General features: G+C 46.2%; 1 protein-coding gene across 3 annotated transcripts; it reads right to left on the bottom strand.

The window, feature by feature from the left end:
* Positions 1 to 5,156: 5,156 nt before the first annotated feature.
* FHL1 (four and a half LIM domains 1) lies at positions 5,157 to 16,937 on the bottom strand. 3 transcript variants are annotated; one of them, XM_068962000.1, is made up of 7 exons: positions 16,875 to 16,937; positions 9,458 to 9,639; positions 9,130 to 9,304; positions 8,350 to 8,519; positions 7,756 to 7,942; positions 6,976 to 7,175; positions 5,157 to 6,622 (listed from the first exon to the last, which is right to left on the bottom strand). In XM_068962000.1, the coding sequence occupies exons 1-7, from the start codon at positions 16,894 to 16,896 to the stop codon at positions 6,539 to 6,541; spliced, it is 1,020 nt and encodes a 339-aa protein (XP_068818101.1). In that variant the 5' UTR covers positions 16,897 to 16,937; the 3' UTR covers positions 5,157 to 6,538. The 3 variants fall into 3 exon arrangements, with proteins under 3 accessions (XP_068818101.1, XP_068818103.1, XP_068818102.1); XM_068962001.1 differs by lacking the exon at positions 6,976 to 7,175 and having other exon boundaries at positions 5,161 to 6,622; XM_068962002.1 differs by lacking the exons at positions 6,976 to 7,175; positions 7,756 to 7,942 and having other exon boundaries at positions 5,158 to 6,622.
* Positions 16,938 to 22,679: the final 5,742 nt, after the last annotated feature.

Raw genomic sequence — 22,679 nt, 5'->3', positions numbered from 1 at the left:
TCTTGTATTTTCGTGCCAACACATTTGTGTATCAAGTGTGTCTTTGTAAAATGTTCACTCTTAAGCATATATAAAATGCTAAGAGAATCTTACACCAAAACAAAAGTTTTTTGTCAGTACCTATTTGAAATCTTAAAATCATGTTTACTGCATTTAACAATTAATTTGTTTTTGTTATTTAGTTGCTGAGTCGTATCTGACTCTTTCCAACCCTATGGACTGTAGCCCACCAGGCTCCTCTGTCCATGAGATTTCCCAGGCAAGAATATTGGAGTGGGTTACCATTCCCTTCTCCAGGGGATCTTCCCGACCCAGGGATCAAACTCATGTCTCCTGGATTGGCAGGCAGATTCTTTACCGCTGAGCCACTAGGGAAGCCCCAACAGTTGCTTTAATTTAGCAGTAAAAACTCACATTCAGTCTGGTAGAGAACATAATGGGTCTTAAGGGTCTCAAGATTCCTCACACAAGGTTTGTTGGATTGTTCTTAATATACAAATACAGAAAGTTGCAAGATAGAGTAAATCACATTTTATCGTTAATGTATGTTTGTTTCTAACTGCCATAGTCTGCCAGTCCTGGGCACAGACACTGGTTACCTTCAAATGCTGGCGGTCCTAGAAGGTGTAATTTTTTTTTTTCATCTTTCCTGCTTTTGTCAGCATTTCATTTTGGAAGTACATATTGAGGTTTATAAAAATTTGTTATTTTTATTGTGTACATAAGACAGTATTTGGCTGTTGTCTGATGGGGTTTGTTCAATTCCTCTGCATGTTTACCATGTATAATCTTTTTCTGCTTATGTTCTCCAGGCCTGCCGTTCAGTATACACTCAGGCTTGAGATGTGGAACCAAAATTGGTTTGCCTTTCTCTAGCCACTAGCTGCAAGTGTGTAAAGGAGCAATGTTTTTCTTCGGTCCCCACTGTAGATAGGCACAGCACGTACACAGTGGACATGCACACATGTATATACACATGTGTACACAGGGTATATGTTTCCTGAAATCCACTGAATCATGCTTAAATGATTGACTAAAACTTGAATTCAGATTAGTTGTCCTAATGCTAATGAGTTTTCTGGTGGGTCACAAATGAAGCAGGCCCATCTTCCTTTGTAGCCACCAGTCTTGAATTAGTAAAAGGAAGTAGTTATTCTTTCTGATTCCCTAGTTCTTTGCTATTCAGAGTACTGTTATCTTTGTTATAGATCAGAGCTTGGTGCCTTAGATTTTAAAACTTTATATACACAATCTCTTTTATATAAAAGGCAGAGACAATCATTGTAACAAAACGTGTTTCTGATATTTTTCTGCGCAAATTTCACGTGTTGAAACACTGTTAAACCTTCATATGTGTGCTCTATGCAATAAACTTTGCAGGTAAAGCAAGTTTTCTTCATGTTTTAATAGCAAAAAACATACTGAAGGTGGTATAAAGGTGACACCAGCTTGTAACCAAGCTATGAACACAGGCAGGCAGTATGTTTAATAAATAGTCATCACATCCTCTGATGCCCCTCTGCAGCCACTTGGTGGTTTGGCAGTGTGCCACCGCGTGCGACATTAAGGTGTGAATTTCGAACTCTGGTTTTCTCCCTGCACCTGTTTCAGTGCTTGTTACTCCTGCCTGTGATGGCTCTGACTTATATTTGAGGCCAGTAATTAAAGTATCTTTCTTTTTACTGTGGTAAAATTTACATGAGTGGCATTTAGTACATTTAAAATGGGCAACTGTCACTGCTGCCTAGTTCCAGAATGTTTTCATTACCCTAAAAAGAAACCCAGGACCCTTAAGCTGTCACTCCCCATTCCCCCCTGTGCATCCCTTTTAAAGCTCATATCTGGTGAGCCACACGAGGAAAACACAGTTGCTCTTGACAGTCTGCGTGTGTGCTCTGGCAGTCATTGTGCTCTGTTACACGCACATGACATCACTGTTACTGTGTGTGGCCAAACCGCTGTTTGGATCTGCCCATAAATGTTTAGCTTCTACTCTGGAAACATGTTCCACTCCACTGGGTTTTGTGTTGGATAAAGGTGCGGTCCTTGTTTATCCCTGATCTGTGGCATCTGGTGCTTTGAGAATAGTGGCAGCTGTTCCCCACTTGGCATTCCGTGCCGGGCCATGCACTAGGATTGTTGAACCAGGGCATTCCTTGGTAAGCACACAACCTAAAACACCAATATAGCACCCTCCTGACAGCTCTGAGGTGTTGGACACTGACCCGGCCTCCACGCTTGCCGTAGGCTGGTGTCCTCTGGGGACACACGGGTCACCTCACGTTTCCCTTGCTCTCTGGAGAACCTCTTGGTGCCCACTCCCCTGAGGAATAGGCCCCTGGCCTCTCCCGGTGTCACCCCTCTCCCCTCCCTAGAGTGCAGTTTCAATCCCCAACAACCACAAAAATGCAGTAAAAACATTGGAAAGGATGCTGGACAAGTCTGAAGACCTGAATCCCACCTGAGGTGGCTGCAAGCCCACCAGGTGACTGCGCACATCACGGACCTCTCTGAGCCCTCTGGTGTGGCGAGTTGGGAAGCTGGGCTCCAATCACAGGGCCTTCAGTTCTCAGGAGTCACTGACTCACTGTGGCAGGAGCTAAAGGGTTGAGAAATGGGCATAGAACTGTAGCAGCAGCTGGTGCCAAGAAGCACAAGCCTGAAGGCAGACTGTCCAGCATGTCTTATCAGGGAATATCCAATAGCCGCCCCCCACCCGCCCCCACCATTCACAGGCCTGGTTGGTTGCAGACCACTTTGACCTCAGTCTCCCTTCCCACCAGTCTACTTTTGAGTGTTCCTGGATAGGCTTGTCTCATAATTTCTCAGACTGTTGTAATAACCGTAGTTAACCTGTTCTATATGCCAGATACTTTAGAGGCATCATTTTAAACCCACACAACAACCCTGTGAAGTGTGGGTATTCATTTTTCCCTAGGACACAGACTCGTGGAGGTGGGTATTTGTTCAATGTTATACAACTAGAAAGAGGATCTGGTGCTCAAGTCTAATTCTAAAGTCTTGGCTTTTGCGGTGGGTAATATACTATCTTTGGTGCTAGAGATAAAAATAATTGCTGTTTGTTGAATGGTTTTCTTGGATGTTGCTTTTCTTGCATGCCAATCGGTTGCCATGCTTAATAAATAAGTATTTGTATAATCATGTAATGTGCATGTGATTCTGCAAGGTAGGAATTCTGTCTTGTTTTACAGGCGAGGAAGCCAGCTCAGAGAAGTTAGGTGACCTGCCCAAGGTCTCATACTTAGGAAGTGGCAGTGCAGCCAGGATTGGAATCCAGGCAGTATGGCTGCAGAATTTATCTTGTTACCGAAAAGTAGATTATGTTCTTGATACTCTGATCCCCTTCATTGTGAGGGAGAAGAGGGTTCTCTGCTGAAAATTCTGTAGATACTTTCCCCTCCTTCCTCCTGAGTCTTAGCTTGTCATTGTTAAAATGGACTGCTGAGCACTGAGCGTGGTGCTTCCCTCATTGTGATGTAGTGGACAGTGTTCTCCCCTATGGCAAGGCAGCATAAGCCTTATAGCCTGGGCTAGAGGTGTGCCCAGGGGTGTGTGACCTTCAGTTTTCTCATGTGGAAAAGTGGGGCACTGGTGCCAGTGTTGGCTGTGAAGCCTTGATATAGTGGTATAAGGTGCTTCTCAAGTGTTAAGCAGTATCTCGGGGGCCCAATGCTGGCAGAGAAAGGTGGAGCCTGGGATTGGCGGGAAGCATGGAGGGGGCTACAGGTGACCTCAGGCAGGGTTGTGCAGGCTAGTCATACAGCTTTTTTTCCACAGAGCTCTTTAGCCCTGGCATAGGCCGGGGTTTTGCATGCCAAGTGGGATGGGAAGCAAAGGGTGATGGGATTGAGGATGACAAGATGGGGTCAGTGATAGGGTGGGTGTAGCATCTCAGGGGGGGTGAAGATGAGAAGGGCTGAGAGAGGTAATTGAGCCATCAGTGGACTGGGGAGCTAAGAACTAGTTCAGTGAGATGAAGAGAACAGGAAGGGAGGGAATGCTGTCAAAGAGATGCAAGTACCGGTGCCGTGAGGGCCTAGGATTTCCCTGTGCCAAAGCAGCAGAGGTGGGGGCACTCGTGTCAGGGTCTCCCCCTGGGGCCCCCTTGGGCTCCAGCCTTTGCCACTGCCCATCACCCAGCTCCTTTAGGAAGCAGAGGGCCACCATCTCAACTCCCCACCTCACCCCTACTTCTTGGGGCCCCAGATGACGACCCAATAGACTCTTATAAAGAGTTTTAATGATTTTAACTGCTAATTTCTCTAGGGAAACACACAAGAGGCTGTTCTCCATTCATAGCAATAACTTGCTACAAACAGGCCTTGATTCATATCATGGCAAATGCTAGCTTCAAACACGTTCTGTCCTTTCATTACCCCGGGTGTGAGAGTTCCTCCGAAGACCTCTGCCTTTAGCTGAAATGTCCCTCCACCTGAGGAGCCTGCCAGCAGACACCTGTGTCACTGGGCCTCTGACACCATCCTCAAACAACTACGTGGTGTGAGCAGGTTGGATGCCCCAAGAACCTGAGCCTCAGGGGTGTGGCCATGAGCCATGATCTAGAAGCTACCTCTACCTCTGTCCACACCATCTCCGCCTCCCCCACCCCTGAGACAGAGGGGCCCCAATGAGCAGCCTCCCAAATGACCAGTGTCCTTGCTCAGATCACCTTCTGAAGGCCTGGCAGTGGAGGAGTGGCCACTGAGGCACAGCAGGGCTCCACATGGCACAGGGAAAGGCAGTCAGAACACAGACGGGATGACTTCCCGACACACTTCAGCCGCAGTTCCCCTTCTGGCCGACCCCCTGGCCAACGGAAAGCAATGTGCTCTTTTTAAGGGTGATCACCATCTGGGAAATGTTATTTGGGGTCAGAGTGGGGTTTTTCATTGTTATTGTTCTTAACTGGATCCAAGTGCTATTATGGGGTTTCTTTTATCTTGTTTATAATTCATGTAATTGAACTGAACTGAGTATGTCCCTGAAAGAAGGAAAAATCATTCAGGTTTCTGGATCTGTGGTATCACCTTAGAACAATTCCACCGAGCAGAATTAGAAGTCAGGAGGCAAGTTATTTATATGCTGCTTTATTTCTGTAAGGATACACGGAACCGTTAGATGATCATTGCTAATGACAAAATGTAGAAATGAGGCATCGGCTTCTCTAACGACTCCTACGAGAATGTTAGTATGCATTGTCATTACATGTGTACTCTTGATATCGTCTCATTATACTATGTAATATAACATTGTAGCTAGAATACAGTAAATAGGGGATCCTGCGACTCAGGTAAGCACTACGTGGAACTCTGGTTCTGCCTGTGGGCACAGTGGCCTCCATGCCCCTCTAGAGCCAGTTAAGCTCTGGAGGAACAGTCCTCAGAATCACAAGAGAAGGGAATTGGCAGGCCTGTTTAACACACCGACACAGAGCAGACAAGTACTATGTTACAAGGGATTCCACTCGTCACTGCTGGGAAATGTCATATCCGTGTCAATGACAGTTCCGGCGCCTGCTCACCTACCCCTCTTAAGTTTTATGGTTACTTCTGTAGGATGAATTCAAAACTGTAGGAACATATAAGGGGGCTAAAATATTCTCATGCAAGTCTCCAAACCCATAAACTATGTTGCTATTAATTAAAACAAAGGAATTATTAATTAAAAAAGATAAAAGGACAGCTGGGTTAGTTTTGTTAAGCTTCCAAAAGTATTCGCTGTGATGACGTTCTTCTGAAACAGGCTCGTTTTCTCAGATCTGCCTACACTTTCCAAATCACCTGCACGTTCCATGCTTGAAAGTAGGAACGCTCAGAAAACACGCCACACAGGGAAATCAAACGTTAGTACAGGGAAAAAGGTCAGTTGAGAATTACAGCTAAATTCAAATGTTAATTTTTTGGAAATTCGGATTAGTTATTTGAAAGCACAAAAAACAGAAGGAAGGTTTTGATGAGGAAGTTATTTAAACCATGCATTTCAGTAAGTTCTTTCTGCTCACAGAACAGGGTGAGCAGCTGAGTTGGAGCAGCCGCTGCAACTCTTGTGTCGTGCGATGACAACGTGGGTCCCAGCTGAGCCACAAGAGGTATCTCAGTGGGGCTTTATCTCTTAGGCTTCTTGCTTACATCACTAAGCAGCTACATGGTCAGCGCTTTTCTGCTCTATGATAAACATGCAGAAGAATCAACCTACCTAAGTATTTGTTTCCTAATTGCAGCTATGGAGAAATAAACTTTGCTGCAGGCTTGCTTTTTGCTAAATCCTAATATGATCACTGTGTGCCCTTAACTCAAGTAATAACTGTAAAATGGGAGAAAAGACAGAAGGAGCAACTCTGAAGAGGTGAAAGGCCGCTCTTGCCCTATGGGTGGTGCCGGGCAGAGGGCAAGGACACAAGGAACAAGACTCAAATTCCATTTTACAGGACAGGAGCCCCTGTCACTTTACAGCTTTTTGGCACAGTCGGGGCAATACACTTGCTCCTGATGGAAAACAAAGCGCTTGTTGGCCAGATTCACGGAGCATTTTTTGCAGTGGAAGCAGTAGTCGTGCCAGGATTGTCCTTCATAGGCCACCACACTGGAGCCTTTACCAAACCCTGTGGAGGAAACAGAAGCACACAAGAGCGACAGCTGAGTGGACACAGGTGGCAGCCAGGCTGCCGCCTTGCCCATTCATGGAGCCGACAAGCACACAGGCTGCATCCGCCCGGCGCCCGGCCCCCCGCTCCACCGCGCAGTCCCCCACGCCGCCGGGACCTGAGAAGATGCCAGAGCTCCGCCGAGGGCCCCCCTGCTCTCCGGAACCCACATCCCCAGCCACCGCCATCGCCCTGTGACTGACGCGCACCGACCTCCCAGCACAACCAGTTTCTTTGATTTAGGTCAGGGCCATGGCATCAAAGTGGCCACCAGGAGGCAAACTTGGGCTGTTTGTGGGGTGTGCACTTACCGGGCCTCGAGGAGCTGCTAAGCTTCGATTTTTTCTATAAAGAACCACCACCCACGAGGGACAAGTCCTCTCTCCACCCGGATGCCTGCCCCGGAGGTTGGCGCTGGGAAACAGGGTGAGAGGCAAGCGTTTCCCGTGGCACACTGGGGGCTTCCTAGCTTTAGAGACTGGGTGGCTCACTCTTGACACAGTCCTTTTCCCTGAGGATGGCAAAAGTCTTCTCAAATGTACATTTCAAGGCTCCCCGGGAGATGGGAAAATTGGAGGCAGGGGGGAGAGGGCCCAGGGCACGTGGACCGCGGCCGCGAGATGAGGAATGAAGTGATTAGCTCGGCTCCTGATCGCAAAAGAACTGCCCACTCGCACCTCTGAGCTAGCCTTCGGCTACGGGGTGTTCTCATCCCAGCTTCTCACTCTCCGGCCTCCCCCCTCCCCCTCCCCCCCCAAGCCCACCCCTTCATAGGCCTCCTCTCCCCCACCCCTCTCCCCAGCACTCCCCCATCCCGTGCAGTGCCTGCCCGTGGCCGTGGGTCTCAGGCTCGTGATCTCCGGCAGCGGCGTAAGTTAGTCGGCAGTAGTTGTAAGTGTTCTGTGTTGCAAAGGCTAACCTGGCCTGGGGGAGAATCCAAACTATTTGGGGGCCTTTGGGACCACAATGGCAGGGGGAGAAGGGCATTCTTTGGGGCCTTTGTGGATGAAACCGACGACGTAGGAAAATGAGAGATGGTTACCATGCGCAAAACCTAGCCTGGCAGACTTAGCAAGGACTCTTTAGCCTACCAGTGATTGGGTTCTTGCATCCAGCACACTTCTTGGCCACAAAGTTCTTGTAGCAATCCACGCAGTAATACTGGTCCTCCACAGCAGTGAAACGCTGCCCAGCCAGCTTCTTAGAGCAGGTAACACACACAAAGCAATCGGCATGCCAGGGCTGATCCTGGTAAGTGATTCCTCCAGATGTGATGGCCTAGACCAGGGAGTGTAGCACCGGATTCAGATTCAACAACCATTTTGTTGAATGCCTACTACGTGCCAGGCACTGTGCTGGGCGCTCTGGTCTATAGTATCTCATTAAATCACCACAACGGCCATGGGAGGCAGGTGCTATTATTATCCGCCAGTTACAGTTGAAGACACTGAGGCTCAGAGAAGATGAGCCCCTGTGCAAGGTTACTACATAGCAACTGGGTGCAGGAGGCCGGCCTCCAGAGCCAGAGTGCCCCTGGACAGCCTGCGTTGGCCTGGGCGCTGCTTTCTACTACCACAGAATGATAATTCCTACGTCACAGGGCTGTCGTGAGGATGGAAGGGGAGAGTGTGTGTGCAAGTGCTCTGCAAACTGTCAAACACTGCTAGAACTCCCTTGACACGCACCTTGTTGCACTTCACGCAGTGCTTGGCAAACTTGGTCTCATGGCAAGTCACGCAGTAGAAGTCCTCCCCTTTAGGGAAGAAGCTTCCTGTCCCAATGACTTGCTTGCAGTTGCTGCAGGTGAAGCAGTCTTTGTGCCAGACAGTGCCCTTGTATTCCACGTTCTGATCTCCTGCGGGGGGGGGGGGAAGCGAAGGGGTAGCCCCACTGGCAGTGCCCTGCAGGGGGCTGCATCCACTCGGGGTGCTGCCTGGGCCCTCCAGAGTGGACGGAATGCAGGCCCTGCAGTGCGTGGCCCCATGCTTCCATTCACCTACCCGCGGGGAGTTCTCCACCACATCCTCCATGTGGTCATGCCCACCCAGACTCTGTCAGGAAGGGAACCCCGGCCGTAGTGATTTAGGGTCAGATGCCTGAATCCCCACTCCCCCACCCCCATGGCCTTTGTGGATACAGAGATGCAATGTGACCCGGAATTACACCCTAAGGAAGAAGCATGCTTCGATCACTTACTATCCCAAGTGAGAAAGCGCTACATACTTTTCACTTCCTTCTCTTGCCACAGACAGTTCTCTCCAGTGTTCTTTTAGCTGCCAGGTGTGTGCGTGTGTGCAAGCATATATGTGTACACATATATTCAGGTATATATATGCGTGCATATATACGCTGAACTCCAGCATTGGCTCCCCGCAGCTCCAGCCCCATCCCCGCAAGCAACCCCTTGCCACGTCTGCCCTCAGGGCCTCCTCCCTGGCTGCCCCGGGGCTGAGTGTGGCTGGTACCTGCTACGATGGGCTTGAGGCAGCCCTTGCACTTGGGGTTGTCCTCCCGAGTGGTGCACTTGTTGCACAGGATCTTGTTGTCCTTGGCCACGAAGGTCTCACTGGCCAAAGGCTGGAGGCACTTGGAGCAGCGGAAGCAGGTGTCGTGCCAGTAGCGGTTCTTATAGTGCACCTCCTGGGAACCGAGCAGTAGCCGGGCATGGTGAGCAAGACCTCCCTCAAGACCACACAGTGCCCCCGCCCCCCTGCCCAGAGCCCAAGCAGGAGGGCCAGGGCCCCATCCACATCCCCCCGGCCCCACCTGCCTGCCCCCCACAGCCGCCACTACCTTGGAGTCGGCGCCGATGGGCTTGCGGCACTCCACACATGTGTTGGCGCAGAACTTGTCGAAGCACTTGAGGCAGCAGTGGTGGCCGTCCTTCTGCACGTACTTCTTTCCCTGCAGGTTGTCTCTGCAGTAGTGGCAGTTGAACTTCTCAGCCATGGTGCCTACTTTATAGCTGGAAGGACCTGTGGGGGGTGAACAGGAGGGACAAAGAGCCAAGGGTTAGGCTGGAGTGTGCCTGAGGGGCTCCAGGGAGGCCACCCTGGGACCCAGGCAACAGACACCTCACCAAGACACCCGCGACAAAAGCATCCTGCCATGAGTCCCTGGCACTCTGAAGGGGGGGCGCAGTTGACGAGCAAGGGCAGGGCTGGGATGGGGCAGGCTGGAGAGGGGAGGCTGGTCTATACCAAAGGACACACTGCTCTGGGTCGAGTCTGCAGGTGGCAGCTCGTGGGCTCCCCCTTCACAGGAAGGTGCCCAGACCCTCACTAGAGACCCAACCAGGAGCCCCGTCACCCTCCCCAACTTTCTCAGCACAGAGAGTATCATCTGGAGGCCCTGCTCTCCTCCTAGCTGCAAAGTTCAGTTCATCTAAAGAAAAACTTACTGCTGACTCTGGACCACGCTAGGCATGGAAGCAATACTTAGTCATTTAGTTTAAATGTCTGCATTTATTTTAAACATGCCAGAGCACTTTTTAATCCCTACAAAAATCCTAAAGAATTATTACAAGATACTTTACTAACTTTTCAAGCCCAACATTCAGGCAAAAGAGAACTTATTAAAATGGCACTCTCCATAGGTACCAGCCAGTCTTGCAATTGAAAACTATTTGTCACAGTGACATTTGGTTTTGAGATGAGCCAAAATCAAATTCCCCTTCGTTAGAGCATCTGAAGATCAATATGGTTAATAAACTGTATGATTTAGGACATTTGCTTTTTTTTAAAAAAAAATTGCAACTGTAAAGTATAATCTGGGCAAAAAAGACTTAAAAGATTTTAAGTTGATTATTCCAAGAACCCCTTCCACTTTGTTCCTATGAACAACTCCCCTTGCCCCCTCCCCACCCCAAAGTCACAGCCCATAAAAAGCACTCTGAATCCTGCTACTTAAAAGGTAACAAATATGAGTTTCTATTAGCTCCCAACTTTTGTAAGCATATGCTAATTTCTTCCTCTCTCCCTGAAAAAGAAATTTACATTAGACAATGATTATTTAATTTGCCCAGGAAACACAAAAACAGACACTATTTTCTCCAGCTACCGACAAACATGGTTACTGTGTGAGCGAACATCCCAGGCCTAATTTAGAGAGAAAGGAGGGAAGAGGAAGGAGCACTTGCCTGGTACTCACCGTAGCTCTTCCGCTAACTGAACAGCCCCGGACTCCCACTTTGGGTCCCATTCCCAGGTTTTTTTTTTTAATGCAAACACATGTCCACGTTGTTTGGATCCTGTTGCCGCAGGCAACCAAACAGCAGAGTGAGCTAAGGAAACCACACCCTGTGTCTGAGCAGCGCCAGGGAAGGCGGTGAACTCTCACTCAGAACCAGCAGCCTCCAGACAAGGGTGGGTGCTCGCCTCCCCGCCCACCCCGACCCCAGCAGTTCCAGCTCCCACAGACAGACCCTCCTCTCCAGACACCTGGTGACTGAAGACGAGGAGTGACATTCTTCTATGAAGACAGGGGCTTGGGACAGTTGTGTCACAGTTCAGAGATTTGAGACCCGAGAAAAGTTCTTACTGGTACTTTCCCCCCGAAAGAAAACTGGGGTGCCCCCCTACATAACTGGGTTAGAAAGGAAAAGCAGAGCCCCGATGAAACCAGGTCTATCTCCTTGAACTACACACTGTGTACGTAAGGGAGCTTTTAAACTGTCTTCAGCCCCTGTGTACATGGGACAGAGTGCCTGTCACAAGGATAGAATGTTGACAATCACTCTCCTTAATTCATTCTTGTTGGCCTTTCACATGCCACATAAAATCCTTGTCTTATTAGCTTTTCCATATTGAAATTGTACACTCAACAAAGATTTACTTTCTTGTTAAGAGCTTCATGGAGAAACCAAATAAATCTCCAGTAACAGTAAGTGCCAGGAAATTAAATTATCAGTGGCTCCTAAATGCCATTTGGCAGGTAATCAGAATTTGTAAGATTACACGGCACTGGCTTCCTGTGTGGCTAGTAACCATGGCGGATTTAGTCCTTCATAGACTATCTTCTTGGACCATATTTGAAGATCCCTCCTTCTCTCTTATCAAAGTCTATAGAAGTTTGTACCCAACTCATTTTAATATATATCACTCTCTTTTGATATCATCCAAAATAGAAATGGATTCTAATATTTCTATCCCAGAGTACCATACACAGACCCACCTAAAGGCTGGGTCTATCTCATGGTATTTCTGAGTCCTAGCTTTATGGTAAAAATACAGATATTCATGTCATACCAAAAAAGACTACCAGAAAACACAGTAAATTCTATGTAGAGGTTTTCGAGAGAAGGAAAACCACTGTGGTCCACACTACCATTAAGATCTTACCTGCCAAGCCCTTCCCAGCTTAAAACCACATACTTTCAAATAACTACTTTATCAATGCCAAGTTCTTCACTGGTTAATTTTCATAGTTCTGGAACATGACTTGTTCAGAGTTTCTAGGCACCCAATGAACTAATCCATAATCCATGGCTAAGCAATGAACACGGCAGAACAAGAATATGTTGAAAACAGACTCTGCCAGTGAAACTGTTCACACCTACAGTACACGGTTATAAACCAAGCAGAAGGAAAATTCAGTGAATCAACCCCTGGTTAATGGTACCACTAATTTTCGAAAGTCCGACCACTTGGTGTTTTTGAATCCCCGCTGTATGCATTACTTTTTCTTCTTGTAGGATGAAAAGTCCAGGGTTATTTCATATGTCCTGTCACAGTATACTTAAACTCAGAGAGTTTGTATCCAGATGGAGTGACAGATTTCAAAGGGCATACCCTTTTAGAACAATTTCCGCAGCTGACTTGAGCCTTTTTCATGTATGTGGAAACACTTATTTGTCAAGATAAAATAGGCACTTCTAGGAATGCAAGCTTTATTGCCTAATAAGTAAACAGGCTGAAAATACTTAAAGCATGTTAACAATGTCGATGTCAAATTCACGAACTTTAGTACTTTTCTGCAATAAATCCAAATAAGTGGAACTTGGGCAACCTGAATGAGATTACCTCGTGTTTTTCTAACTTTATGATTATTTGGTCAAAAACTATTTCAAACCTTCATGCAGAATACTTAGGTAGAAGCTGGGGTAATACATTCCTGCTGCAGAAATAGTTACCACAACAGAACTCTGCATAAAATATGGATAATGTGCACAAGAGCAAAATATTGTTACTACTTGTCATCAAATAGATTAACAACTCTTAAGAAAGTGGCTTATAAATGACAATGCTGAGACAGACAGAAGTTCCTAAAAGACAGCAAACACTCTGATCTGTGGGCTCCACCAAAATGATCCACCGTGAAGATCTGACTTCATGAGAGAAAATCTCTACACTTTCTTTTCCCCTTTGCTAGAAATAAGAGACTAGAGGGAAAAAATGGTGAAGATGGCATTTTTATCTCCTCTTTAATCTTAGTGAATGACATCCACTTAGGCATTTAGCTCTTAGGGAACAATTTTCTACCTCCTTAGCAATTTCTACGTTTGTGAAATACAAAACCTTTCAACCTTCCAAAATTTTCAGATCTCTCTGCCTTGGCCTGTTGCTGTTATCAGGAAAGGGCAGGTCAGCAATCAAAAGCTGAAACACTGGATACATAACATTAGAATGATCCTTTCCTTCAAGGTTGCCTGTCCCTGTCCAGAACACGTGTGCCCCAGGGGAGATCTCTGACTAATCTCACTTCACAGTGCGGCCTTCACCCCTGTGTGCTAGTGAGGTTCCTCTATCACAGGAACAATTGCAAGTACACTAGCAGCCCTGGAAACCCGATCCAGGGCCCGGGCGACATGAGTCCCCCAGTTTGTGCCTATGGATTGACAGGTGGAGGTGAGTTATCACTGTTCAGCTTTTAAAACCTCTTTTATTAAAAACATTTAATAACAGATATTTCTGTTTTAAAAAATAAAGGGACTGCTCATGGGACTCTAAGGTGCTGATGTCTAGGTGACAGTCCTTTATAGACTTAGCCACTTGGAATGCAGCTGGAAATGTGACTGGGTGATCAAATTTTAGTATTTATTCCAAGATGGTAGCCTGACTTTCTCGCTATGCCTGCTTCAAAAGACACATCATTTTTCACTTAATAAACAAGCTTCCTCTTTCAGAAAATTCCTGAACTATATCCAACATGCTAAGAGGGCCCTATATAAAACTCAATATCTCAATAAAAAGTTTGGCCTTTCAATTTAATCATGTACACATACAAGAAATACAACATTACACAACATTTGTTTACTATAAACCTCTCATTAGAGAAGATACAATTTGTATTTAATAATCTTGTTTCTGTTTTATACATATTCTCTCAGGGATTTCTTGCTTATCTTCATTATCCCTCTCCTGCCCAAGTGGCTCACAATAAGAATATCTAAGGAAAAAGTGAATATTATGACTAGGTAGCATTTTTCTAACTATGTACTTTCCACGAGTGGCATAATATACAGTATAAACAATGAACAGCAACTCAAATGGGAAAAAAACATAGGTTATTTCTGGTCTATTAATTGCTATTTCCAGGACAGGACATTAGTCACTCCATGTATAAATGCTGGCTTCTAAAGAAAGGGTATACTGCTTTCCTGAGAACATTCAACAGAGCGAAGCCTCAGCTGATGAAAGGGAGGCTTATGCAGGAGCCACAGCTGCACACCTGGAGGTCCCACCCCACGCAGGGCGGGCTCCTGAGTCACCACTGTAAAGTGGGCTTTCAGAGAATTTCACAGAAAATTAGAAAGTCATTTTTGCCCTACAAACAGACCACGTTCAGGAGGCTTCCAAAATGCCTGCAATTCCTCTTTTGGCTCATTGGTCACAGGTAACCCAGTTTGGATGACACTTGGGATCAGGAGGGGGCTGTGTAGAGATGGTCCAATGAAACATTCCGTGCCCCCCAACTTTCCCTAGACAGATCCTCTCCCAGAACTGCTCTGTTCTGACACAGAGCTTTTCTGAACGTAGCACACAATACGTGCAGCACATTCTGCCTTTCACACCGGAAAGAAAGGCTCGCTGACCTGGCAGCCAACAGAATGTGTGTTTTCCGTTTCTCTAGTTGTGGCAAAGTAGCAGGCGGTTGTTTGGTAGTCATTCAAACTACAAAACGTTCAGTTTCACCCTTGAACAAGGTTTCTGACTACCACTTTCCTGTGATTTCCGGAAGCCAGTTCACTGGGTCTTCCCCACCTTGCCCACTGTTCCCTTTATATTCCGGCCTGGAAAGGGAGCTACATGATTTCACTGCCCTCCCATCTGCCCCATCCGCAACTTTAAAGGCCAAAGGGTAAGGAATGAAATCTGCAGAACTTTGCAAACGGTAAGTATTCAATACAAAAGCATCAGTTCTTGTCCTTGAAAGGTCCTCTCAGTATGTCGATGGTCCCTAAAAATGGATTATGATCCATCCAGTCATCAGAGCCTCTACTCTGTCCACACAAAGTCCTTTTCAGGGCACTATGGGGCTTCTTTCTGTGAGCACTTCTTTCTCAACTGCTTTCACGGACCTATGAACCTAATGCAACAGAAGATGAGTTCTGATTAAAATAAACTATTAAAATAGTTCCTGATTTAAAAAATCATCTAGACGGTGCCAGTAGTTTGTCTAGTCAGAGTTAGAGCCTTCAGATTAACATAAAAGTAATGTCAGGATTTGGTGCCATTTAAAAACCCAAGGTTGGTTGTGTTATAAACGTGTCACCTTTGAAATATATTTCCCTATTCTGTCATCTAATTAGTAAATAAAACAGGGAGTTACTCTACCAGTTAACACACGTTCAAGGTCCACTGGAACAATTGCTACAGCTGACTAGTTTGTCTACACCCAAAGACAGTGCATGCTGGCCAGTTACCACAATCTCAGGCGTGTGGTGCCATGTTTGTAAAGTGGCTCCTGGGGGTGGGGAGAAAAACAGACTGCTCTTGAACACTTGGGAACAAGGAAGACATTGCATACTGATTCCCTAAAGCAGTGCATTCCATTATAGGGTATTTGTTTTAAAATACCAAAGTGAAAGTGAAAGTGAAGTCGTATCTGACTCTTTGTGACCTCATGGACTGTAGCCTATCAGGCTACTCCATCCAAGGGATTTTCCAGGCAAGAGTGCTGGAGTGGGTTGCCATTTCCTTCTCCAGGGGATCTTCCCGAGCCAGGAATCGAACCCGGGTCTCCCACATTGCAGGCAGATGCTTTACTGTCTGAGCCACCAGGGAAGCCATTCCATTATAGTGTATTTGTTTTAAAATACCAAAAGAGAAGTTTAAAAGTATTTCCATTGTTTAAATATTGACAGTCAATTACAAGTTTTCAAAAATGTTTTTTCCAAAAGACTGCCACTGATAATTACTTTGCTCCTTAATCTGAAAGCTGGGAGATGGCACAAAGTGCCTGGTTGCTAAGAAAGGGAACTGTTACTTAGGCAGAAGGCAACAGAATCACAGTGACGTTCCTGGTTTTGCAGGAGAGAGAGGCAGCAGGCTAACTCCAGAAAACTGGGCTTTCTGGGGAAACTGGCCATCCTTCAGGCCTTTGGCTCTATCTCGGGAGTCTTGTCCATGGCCAAAGGGCTTTCTCAAAGTCAGGAAAACTCTCACTGTAATGATAATGATGCTCCAGAGGTTCTGAAGCTTTGACCCCTTTTCTGATGAGAACAGTTAATAATCTGTGTCATATCAAAAAAGTATCATAGCTGTTTCTTCGGGAAGACTCAAAACACAGCTCAGAAAAGGAGAAGGTATGGTTAAATCAGTATGGACTTTCTTAGTTATAACTCTTCCTCCTTCCAGCTCTGTATCTGATTGATCTTTTCCAAATACTTTAAATTCGATTTATAGCACTGTCAAGATGAAGATTTGTATCTTATAAATAACAACAAAAGAAACCTAATAACAAAGAAAACCTCTTTCCTCACAGTGTCCTCCAACTTCATAAGATGTCCTGGAAACTGTACGATATAGTAGTATATTTATATATTAAAAAATAAACTACTCAAACTGATGATTTTACTTGAGTAAGAATAATCTTTTGTCTTGAAAACAGCAGTTGAAGAAGGCAAGGACAGAAAAGAGATGAGTTAGACTTATTTACTATTTAGACAAGACTAAAATAATTTCATCGAAAAGTATCTTTTAGACCAATGATGGATTCAGTGCCTAATAAAACTGTGCTTGCTAGAAGATAAAGAATATGAAGCTTTTACCTGAGTGTCTATGGGAAGCCATGGCTCAGACACCGAGTTCAGGAGCAGCACCTACGCCAGTCTTCCCTCAAGCCCAGCTGATAAGGCTGCGGCTCAGTTGTGAACATACATTTAAGGGGAAGTGGCTAACACAAAAATAACCAAGAGCAGATGGCCCACCCCTCCCCAGAGATCACAACCTTAATCCCACTAGAAAATTCTTAACCATTTTAGGTGATCCAAGAGAGAAGAATAGGACCCAGTAAAAATACCAAACACTACATATAAATACCTGTGGGGCTACTCAGCATCCAAATTAGCTCCAGAGCCAGAGAGGCCACATAGAAAGTGATCCCTGTACCGGAATAAAATTTAGACTCAGCCCTGGCATACCTTAACGCTGAGCCACCCTCATTAATCCACTTTATATGCCTAAAGAGCTTGCACTTGGTCTTCTGGAGAGTTTTTGTGCTGTTAATGATAAAAGTAACTATAAGAGATAAACTTATGTTACCAGTGTAATTAAAAGGGATTAGACATGAAGAATACACAGATCAAGGGCATTATCTCTGTCCTCCTTGGTCTGCACCAGAGATCAGCAGAATACTGAAGAGGGCAATTCTAGCCACGTATCTCCTCAGAGTCAGCATGGGGCAGGAGGCAGCGGCAAACACGCACATATACCTACTATGTACGCCAAGGAAGAGACACTGTCCTATAAACAAAATCTCTTGCTTTTCACTGCCAGGGAGAGTCAAAGTAGAAATAGGGACAAAAACATGGCATCCTAACATGCTCTAATGGCTTCATGGGACATCCGCTGGCTGGAGGCTGGTCACTGGGATGGAGCTCCAGGAGGAGCTGAGGTCCTGAGGATAGTCTGTGAGTCGGTCCCCCACCTCTGTCCTGACCCTTCTCTGGCTTCATGCCTGGCCCCCTCAGCCTCACGCCCTCCAGACACACCCCACCTCAGGTCCCCACAGCCGCCCCCTCAGCACAGAGCCTCTCATGGCTGCTCCTCTGCTCCCTTCAAGGCTTTGCTCCAAGGCACTTTTGCAGTGTCATCTTCTTTGGCCACCCTGTTTAAAAGAGCAACCATGCTCCCCACCCCACTCTCCCTACTCTCTTCCCCAATCTGCTCCCCATGAAAGCTGTGTGTTAAAAAACTGAATTTAAAGACGAGAAGCATTAATCAAGACACATATGAAACGGAGACATAGTCCCACTTGGATTCCTAAAAAGTGGCCTTGGCCATTGAAGTTTAAGAAAGGAAACAACCTTCACTCTGGGTCATGCCATGTCTCATCTAGTGCTTGTCACTGGTTTCACCCTATTCTCCCCCTTCCTCCCCGCAGGCCCAGGGCCAGGGTCATGCTTTACTTGGCTTCCTGTTCCCAGATCCCACAGGTAAGCAATACATGCTTCATGATGAATGAACCAATGGGTTTCATGGTTCTTATGCTCTTCAAATGTTTAAAGAGAAGTTTTTCTAAAAGTTAGCAAAAACTATCAATAATTCCTAGTTGGCTGTCAAATGACATAACAATAAAGTCCCAGACGGTACAGGCAGATTTATTATACATTAGTGTCAAAAAAAAAAAAAGCCTGGGGAAAGAGAGGAAGTAACATTGCCCTCCCACCATGCCTCCACAGCCTCCTCCTTATCTCAGCTGATTGCATTTTGGCAGGGAGACTGGCCAGGTTGAACTATGCCGCACCCCTAATACAAACTCAAACTTTTCACTCAGAGGAAATGCTCTTATTTTATCGGATGATTAACCTTTACAAATGCTAAATTTTCAAATTTAGTGAGGTGTATTTTTAGGTAGAGCTAATGTATTTTTAAATGTCTGTCTGGCCTGCTCTGAACAATAAGCTCAGAAGCCCAGGCACTGGGGCCCCAGGACCCTGGGCAAGAAGAGTAATTCCTTTATCCGCTTGATCCTCGTCAAAGGTGGCAACACAATACAGACAGACCACGAGCCATATAAAATAAGCAAATACACCTAAATCTCTTTTGCCTGAAACACAAGGAAAAACACAGAAGCAAGAGAACTGCTTTCTGACTATTCACTAATTAGTCAACTCCAACAAGCCAGAGTGAGCTGGGAACTCGAGCAATGACAACAGCATTTATGTTGCAGTTTACACCAAGGAGGTGAACTCTGCCTTCTTAAAAAATTAATGAGGTATGACCACCATCTGCTTTGACATCTGTCCCCACTGCCCATGTCCTCAAGTCACAAAGCTACAACTTTCACAAAACCAAAACAGAGAAGGCCTTTTGCTGGGTGAAAATCAATTTCTCAGTACGAAGAGCAGGTGGTCCAGTGGTTCAGAAACCTTGACAGTTACTCAGCATCTGAGCCACCTTTGTTACATATTAACAGCATGATGTGTGCCAACACCCTTAACAATCACTGCACTGTTTACAAAGCACCTTCATGTACTGTTGGTGGAGCTGGTTGGTGTTTGACGAACAAATCTCTTTAGCGCCCGAAGGCCATGTTTCAGGCCTTTCAGCCTCTCCTGCTCCAGCAAACATCAGGATGATTTTTTGGTGAGTGTTGGGCATCACAACGTCTAAGTCTCCTCTCACAGGAGAACCCAAGAACCATTTCAGAGGTTAGCTACACACTCCTGCCATCCAACCACTCTGCATTTACATCTAACCTACCTTTGGCTCCAGCTGTAGATAACACCACCCCATGCATTCGTTGACTTTATAACACTTCCTGAACACATGTCTCACTGTGCAGTGCAAAATATTTTGTTGGTCACAAAGAATGAGAGACAGCCCTTCCTGAGCAGTGTACCAAGATCAACATACAGATGACTAGCAGGCCAGGCACGGCACGCTGAGTACGACAAGACAGATGGAAAAGTGGTATCAAGATTTATCACAGTCAGAGATCACATCAGGTTTGGGGGACTGGACAAGGCTAGATGGCTGTGATGACATGAGCCCTGGTCCCTGAAGAATGGGGGAGACTGCAGCACACAGAGAAGGGGAGGGGGCATTCCAAGAAAGGGGACAGTGTGAGCAAGGGTATGAGAAGAGTGAGGCTCGCTCCAGAGGCAGGACGCAGCCCAGAGTGGGCGGGAGCGTATAGCCAAGGGAGCCATCGTACACACCGCCTCACTTCCTTCCTCACTCACTCCAGAAGCAGGGAGGGGCTCTGACAGGGAACGGTGCTTCTCCCCTGAGATGTCAGGAGGACAACCTGCATGAAAGCACCCTGGGCAGTGGGCATGGAGAGGAGAGCTGAAAGGGCCACTGTGGCACAGGACTGAAAGGACAGCTTAGGTGCACTGGATGGGGAGAGGCCACCGCCCTTCTGAGGTCATTCGTGATTCTGGGTGATCAGGGAATCGATGGGGCACTTGGGAGGCAGAGCCAGTGTGGGGAAGAGTGGAGCTTTATCTGGGGCTTTATAACAAGGTTCTTCTGAGATGTCAACAACTAAGCCCCTTTAATGGGATCCCATGTGTCGAGCTGAGAGAGAAATAGGGATGAGGGTAAGGTCAGGTGGAATCATGTTCATGGAGATTCTCACCCTGCAATCGAACCTCAGAATCTCTACCTCACAAACAACTCTGGGAGGATCAAACTTCCAAAGTTCAAAGGGGTGCAACCTAAGAGTCAAACATGGCGAATTCAGTGACCCAGTTGGCCCACATCTTGGGAGTTCCTCACTCACGGTTTGGCTTGTGGTGACCCTTCTCCCTTTACCGTAGTTTTCTTTTACTGAAGAAATTGGAAAACTTACTCAGGTTTAGTTACTTGGCTGTGAGGCCAGCCAGAGACAACAGGCTGATAACAACCTGAAATGGAGTATTTGTGAACCTATCACTACTTTCACCTTTTCTCTTCCATTCTTCTTCTCCCCATGCCTGCTACTAATACATTAATACACTGCAAGTTTTAACTTTGTCAGGCTCCCCAGTCCCTCCGCCAACAATTTTCCCGAGCGACTCCAACCGCGAGATTAAGGCACCCAGTCATGCACCCAGACATGGTGTGATTCAATGTTGCGCTCTCCAGAGTATTTCTTGTCCTATGTGCTCTTGCCAGAAAAAGGCCAGGACAACTTCTGCCATCTCATGTTCCTGTCAATCTTTAGGGTGAGAAGAGTACTTTTTCTTACTGACAAGCCAAATTTTGCAAAGTCACTGCTTCAGTGTCACAACCGGTCAAAGAATAAAACAAGGGGACCCCCAGAACCATACAAGGGGCAATTATATCAGGTAAGATCCAAATGAAAGTGAACCTGGAATTTTTCCTCCCCAAAGGGGAAGCTTTCACTCAAGAAAGGGTGGCTACCAAAGGGGAAGATCTGTTACAAGTGAGATAAAATACATGGAACAGAATACCCTTGCACTAGCAGAGCACCTTGAAAATGTTCATTCACTCCTGTGAAGGCCTGTTCATTTCACAATTCACCAGGGCTCAGAAAATTTCCATGTAAGACTCACAGATCAAGCATTTTAACACGTGCCATGGCCTCTGGCATTTGATTTTTGAAAATGTCACTCCATGATTAGTAACAGTTTTAAATGTCTCCTGTCCCCAAAGTCTGCCCCTTCCCATACTGCTCCTACACTCTCACCAAGATGTAGGAACTATCCTAACCACATCCCAGAGGTGTTTCTGTGGCCTTCTAACCAGAAATCACCATCAGGACAACAGTGAAGAAATGATTTTCAAAGTGAGCCACTATGATGATCTCAGATTTAAACATATATATTTGAAGTGTCACTTAAAATAGGAAATAAAGAGGAAGTGAGAAAAATCAGAAAGAGTTTTAGAAGGAAATATAGAATACAAACACAGAATTTTGATCAGAAGAAAACGAACACTTCATGAAACTGAGAAGCTCATAAGGACAAATCTTTGTCATATTTTAGGTGTTAAAATTCTCTTCCAGTCTATTTCTACCAGCCACTTGTGATATATCTGTTTTAGTTCCATGTTGCCATGTGCCATGACTCAAAACACCAGTTCAATCATGCTAAGTCCTGGCATTTACCAAGCCCCCACCTGTTATGGACATTTTAAGCCTTTGATAGATGCTTGAGAGCTAAACATTCCATGAACCTAGCCTATAATTTAGCCAGCTGATTAACATATGTAACAGGAAAGAACAGCAAATCAAATAAGCTTCCATCTCCTTACTCTTAACTCTGCTACTTGGGACCAGAGGTGTGATCATGCCACCTTATGAGCCCTGCTTCAGGGTGTGATATCTTCACTAGTAGCATATAACCTGTCTTCAGGCATCAAAGGACTGGAATAACTACATCCCTTCATTCTGCATCGGTTCTTTCAACTCCCAAGAGGGGAAGCCCCACAATTCAGGGTAGAAGTTGCAAACACGGGTGGTTCTCTGGAGTTGGTCATGGTACCCAGAAGTGAGTGTGAGAGCACAGGGGCAGGACAGGCATCCAGCCATGATCTGGGCATCACTCAGGAAGTTTAAAGTTTGTCAGGCAATAGGGCCAAATGGGGTTCTAGAAGACTGAAAGCCTCACTTGGCGGCCAGCACACAGACAGGATGATGGTGACACAAGGTCCAGCCAACACAGCCCAAGGAGAAGTCCACAGCTAGAGTTGCAGAAGCCATCACAGGTCACACACTCGGGAAGCCTCCATCACGTTTACCTCCCACCCCAAACCTTCTTGTTAGTTTTCCAGTGGTATGTTAATCAAAGAGAACAAGCATATGAATACAGACTGAATGTAAACAAGACCAGGTTGTCAGAGGCAGGAAAACCCAAACGAATGGTGATGGCGATCACTGTACTCAAGGACTCAGATAAAATGGT

This window comes from Capricornis sumatraensis, chromosome X (assembly GCF_032405125.1).
Source record: "Capricornis sumatraensis isolate serow.1 chromosome X, serow.2, whole genome shotgun sequence".
Lineage (NCBI taxonomy): Eukaryota > Metazoa > Chordata > Mammalia > Artiodactyla > Bovidae > Capricornis > Capricornis sumatraensis.
The sequence above is the reverse complement of the archived record's forward strand: the minus strand, read 5'-3'. Positions and strand labels throughout refer to the sequence as shown.